General features: G+C 33.3%; 3 protein-coding genes across 3 annotated transcripts in view; 2 read left to right on the top strand and 1 right to left on the bottom strand.

The window, feature by feature from the left end:
* Positions 1-135: 135 nt before the first annotated feature.
* On the top strand, positions 136-1,634 carry LOC117123749 (armadillo repeat-containing protein 7-like; the record flags this gene model as incomplete). Its single annotated transcript, XM_033269758.1, is given in 3 exon segments — positions 136-202; positions 960-1,030; positions 1,338-1,634. Coding segments are annotated over 3 exon segments (323 nt in total), but the record flags the coding sequence as incomplete, so codon positions are not given.
* An 89-nt stretch (positions 1,635-1,723) lies between these two features.
* LOC117123750 (probable 60S ribosomal protein L37-A) lies at positions 1,724-3,740 on the bottom strand (the record flags this gene model as incomplete). Its single annotated transcript, XM_033269759.1, has 3 exons — positions 1,724-1,940; positions 3,142-3,226; positions 3,593-3,740. Coding segments are annotated over 3 exons (303 nt in total), but the record flags the coding sequence as incomplete, so codon positions are not given.
* Positions 3,741-4,157: 417 nt separating this feature from the next.
* Positions 4,158-5,128, top strand: part of LOC117123739 (F-box only protein 4-like) — a 4,304-nt gene continuing 3,333 nt past the window's right edge. Inside the window, exon 1 of the mRNA XM_033269744.1 lies at positions 4,158-4,289. Within this exon, the coding sequence (XP_033125635.1) occupies positions 4,158-4,289 (132 nt within the window). The remainder of the gene's footprint in view (positions 4,290-5,128) is intronic.

Here is a 5,128-nt window from a genome sequence, read left to right as displayed (position 1 = left end):
GACATCCTCTCCCTCTCCAAATTAACCCTTTAAAGAATCCTAGTTACAGGCCTAACAGAATATTAATAGATACAGTAGTGTATCTCATGTTTAAAAAATGTTAAGGGTGAATATAATTCTCTTTGCAAATTTCAGATAAACAGTGCAAAGAATACATTTTACAAAATGATGGTGTAAAACTGTTAACAGATTGTTTATCAAAGTGAGTAATAGTAGTCTGTAGTCATCTTTTGATATTATTGTATACCAGGTACACTGGTGTTAAATTGCTCTTAAAGGTAATGTACCAAGTTAAAAAACTGCATGTGCCGCAGTCAATTTCACTGTGAATATTCACATCTAGTTGCGGTACTATTATTTGTTTTTATTCCTCATCATATCAAATCAATTTACAAATAAAAGATATATCAACCTGTGGTTTTTGGGTGTCTAGAAAACTCAGATCTAGAAAAAACAATTCTTACACACAGTGTACCTAAAGTTTCATTATTTTGTTATAAACAAAACAAACTTTTAAAATGTTTTAAAGTGGATAAAGGTTGGAAAGGACCATGAAACTCCAAGGAGCTTGTAGAATGAAGGCCTGGATGAAGTAAAAATGTTTTACCATATTAAAAAAAAAATCAAGATTAATGACTGGCATAACTCTTTTTTAATGTGCAGACAAAAAAAATCGCCGACAGACAATTCATCAACAGCCAAATCAGTCAGTTTTTTATTTTAAAATTATGACAAGATTTTGACATACAGTCTGCCTACTAAAATTTTTCAGCAGACAGAATGGAAATTTGATTGACAGAATGGAGGGTTTCTCCAACAAAATAAATGTGAAAGTCACAATGAACATGTTATTTCTCCGACATTTACAGGCCTGTAGCTTTTCCTAGATCAGGAAGTTTACTGCAATTTACCTTTTAAGTTGATGTAATTTTTTGTTTAAATGTTTTTTTTTCCCCAAGTCACAATGAGGAAGTTGTCCTTTCTGCTATAACAACATTAATGTTCTTGGTCACACCAGCTTCAAAACCAGGTAAGTTTTAACCTTCTATCAAATACAATATACTGTTGAACTTGGCCAAGGATTGTTCGACTTGGCATGTACAATAAGATCAACTTAAAAATTATCAGAGTTAGGCAAAGTTGACTTAGGAAAGTTTAACTGTACATATTACCAGCATGTATGAACTTACAGTAGGACATGTTTAACTGTAGATATTACCAGCATGTATGAACTTACAGTAGGACTATGAAAAAAACTAATGTAAATGATTGAGATTTAAAAAAATAAATGTGTTCAATCTCAAGATTTTTAAATTATTCCTCCATTTTTTAAACAGAAATAACTGCACCTGAAATAGTGGCATGTATGCAGCGATTTTCAAGATCTACAAATTGTCGTCTCAGTAACTTAGCAACCATTTTTATGGAGGATCATTGTACTGAATGGCAACGAAAACATTGTGTGTCAACAAAACCGGTTGGAATTCCTTTACCTGTTACCACGCCACCAGAAAATGAATAATTGGGAAAAACCTAACACTATTTATGTTTATGTTAAGTTTAAATGCCTGACAGTAGTTAAATTGATAGTGTTGAAAATAGTTTTTAATAAATAAAAGGAACATAATATGGAATGTGTAGTTTGAAGATCTGTTTTTTCATTGCTGTAGTGTACAAGAATAAACAAGTAACCACACTACAAAATACACATTTGAGTCTTGTATAAAGTCATCACTCTCCCAAATTTATTCAGTAGAATATCAATAACTGATGTGAAACTACACTTGAAGCATAAATGAGGATGTATAGCAGCCCACCAGAAGTGGCAAGCCCATCATGTTAAAAGGTTTTCAGAATCAAATGCTTTTGTCTATTTGGCTGGGGCTGCTGCTGCTCCACGCTGTCTTGGCTTAGGAGTTGTACCTTCTCTAAATCCATTACTAAGAGAAAATAAAAACAAACATAAATATGTATGGATAAATAACCGACGATGTATAAAAAAATAAGTATGCGAAACAAGGTATAAAGAAAGTCTCGCCTAATCTAGGTCATACATTAAGATGGTCAATACATGTGAATACTCAAATTTTGACGTCAAGCACCTGGTTTTGCCAGATTCGTTCACATATATTAAGTGGACACCCTTTTTTTAGTGTGCCAAATTTAACACTTTCAATCACTATTAAAGATGTATTGTCCCATGCTAAATACCAAAAAATCATTAAAATATTTTTTGAAATTAACTTGCCCATTTTGAAGTAACAGATGTTGAACATAGAAATTAGTGTATTTAAAAAATGTCTAACCATCAGTTTACAGCGAAAAACGATAGAAACACTGCCAGTCCCTGGAAGTGTTTTATTTTTTAATTTTTTTAATTTTTTGGTTTAAAAATCAGGGTACACATTTTTTAAATTCAATCATTTTTATGCACAAGTTAAAAATTTGTATGCTATTGCAATATGAGTAAGTTTTCAAAATTATTTTCTATGATTTTTTAACATTAGCAAGGGAAAATACTTCTTTAAGGGGACATTATTATTATATCCTATAACCAATTTAAGACAATTTATCAAAGGGATTTTCATCCATAAATATTTTCCGTATTTGTATGTTTGGTCATTGTTTGTGCACAGGTTTCTCTTCATGATACATGTAGTCTACTAACGCCAACATGTCAATGGCTGCCAAATGTCTGTAATTAGATGGCTACCAGTACAACAAATACAATAGAATAAAAATTGTCATATTTCATACGATGCATCTGTAAATGAGTGGTCAGTGGGTCCCAACTCATTACTGGGTTGTCGGTCTTAAGGTTTGCGGGAAAAAAAAAGAGGTCAAATCAAATGCATATTATTTGAATTAAGTGCTCTCTCTCAGAATAACTGTTTGAATCAATTCCCCATTCAAATACACATCATAATACCCCTCGAATTGAAGACCCTTAAATGGCAGCAACACCCCTTTGAATAAATTCCCCCACCGATGAAACTACAGGCAGCAACACCATTCTTTTCCCATGTAATAATAAATGCCTCCATGATTGATGGCAGCAACACCAATCTTTTCCCTTGGAAATATGTTCCATGAATGCATGTGAATTTGCATTTTAATAACTACAAAAAAAGAACTACATACGTGAAGCGTCTATGAACATCCTTAAGATGTCGAATTCTACCAGTTCCAGTGGTACGTCGTCTCTTAGCTTTGATACTCCAGTTATCTTCAAAGAAATAGGATTTTATAGAACATAATGAAGCTTCAGTAAATTTAGTCTGTTTTTCGGTATAGATTAGTAAATTCTCTTTCATACAGAACATGAAATTCTTAGTTGCTATTTAAAAATAAAAACTATTATAGGAAATATGGCATTAGCACTGGTGTTTTACATTCCAAATTATTGTTTCCCATTAATTAATTGTTAAATAAAATAAGCTCAACTGTAAAATATATCAAAATTCATTACATGGCTTACTATCTAATAAATATGCAAGATACTGAAATCAACTACATTTCTTAACACAAACATTAACAACATCTATTTAAAACAGATGAGTGATTAGTTGAAAGACCATGTTAATTTACTTACAGGTTCTTATTCTTTTTGATGGATATCCACAGCTTGCACACGTCTTCTTTTGAATGTGATAACTTCGTCTACCACACCTTCTGCAGAAGGTGTGCGACTTGTTGTGTCGCTTACCAAAGCTTGAGGTTCCCTTCGTCTGTAAAATAATGTTAAAATGTGTTTACTTCTGTACAGTACATAGTTTTTTTATATACTGTAACTACATATTATTATGTTATTTAAACTGTAGGTACTTGTGTTGTCGGATGAGATGAAATAAATTAATAATACACTACCTGTTGTACTACCAAAAATATAAAAAAAAACTATTATACTAACTATAAATAACAAAAAATGCTGGATTGCTCATTTAAAACAACCATCAAAGTCTTGATAAGTAGCAGATACAAAAAAAACAAAAAAACCACAAGCCACTAATGTTTTGTTTTGTACCAAAACTTGTAAAGACTCATCATATTTTTCCAATATATTTTTGGAACCAGGTTGGTGCATTTATATTTACGTTTTAACATTCCAAAGAATCCCTCAGTTGGGACTTGGCATCAAGGAATTAATCTTATTGTGCATGGCAAGGGAAACTGTGAAGTGGTTTGGTGCAGCAGGAATGGATTGGTTTCCAAATCTCGAAGTTGGGGTTGCATTTCACTTGTGTCCTTGGGGAAGGCACTTTATCGGCATTGCTTCTCTCCACCCAGAAGTATAAGTGGGTTAGGAAACACTCCCCCAGGGAGCTTGAGTTTGTGTTTTATAGACGTTTAATCTAATGACTGGGGTAATGATAATGTGAAGCGCATAGAGGGCTTAACAATATGCGCTATACAAGTCTATTATTATTATGCGGCAGACAATATATACCTAGATATATATCACCTGAATAGATGTAGTGAATGATCCCATAAAAAAGAGTTGTTGACCTCCCCACCCCCACTCCGTTTTTTAATCTGTTTACTTCATCAAGTAACGTTTCAGTTTTTATTGAAACACCTTTTTTGTGTTGAGTCGGCAGTTTCAACCAAGGTCTAGGACGACCCTAGGCTAGGTCTACTTTCGCCAAATGTGGTGTTATTTTAACTGTGATTTATATCGGTCTGGCTTGAAATTCAGCAAAGAGACACGAGGAGATACAGATAATATATGTATACTACACTACAACGCTGCACGACACTAGCTATGTACTACTGATTTACTTTCCGAGCGAAAATGAGTCCAAGTAATCTTTATTTTCACACAAAATCAAAAGTTAATACATAAAAGAACATACAAAATTAGGTGTAGGCCTAGCCCATAGCATATCTGTGTATGTATTATGTATGCTATGCCAAAGCGGGGAGAAGACACAGGGCGGTCCATCTCATCTTCTAAAAGGCCTATACTATAGCCTCCTACCTATCCAACGTACTAGACCTAGGCCTAGTTTAGGTCCGCCTCCAGCTAAGCGGGCTAGGCCTAGATTATGTAGTAGGCCTAAGTTTACAATTTTACAAGTTTGGAACTTTACAGTTCAGAGGAAAAAACTTTTTTTTTTTGGTTATTGGT

This window comes from Anneissia japonica, unplaced genomic scaffold, assembly GCF_011630105.1.
Source record: "Anneissia japonica isolate Jap-2015-1 unplaced genomic scaffold, ASM1163010v1 scaffold1104_len307771_cov217, whole genome shotgun sequence".
NCBI classification, from domain to species: Eukaryota; Metazoa; Echinodermata; class Crinoidea; order Comatulida; family Comatulidae; genus Anneissia; species Anneissia japonica.
The sequence above is the reverse complement of the archived record's forward strand: the minus strand, read 5'-3'. Positions and strand labels throughout refer to the sequence as shown.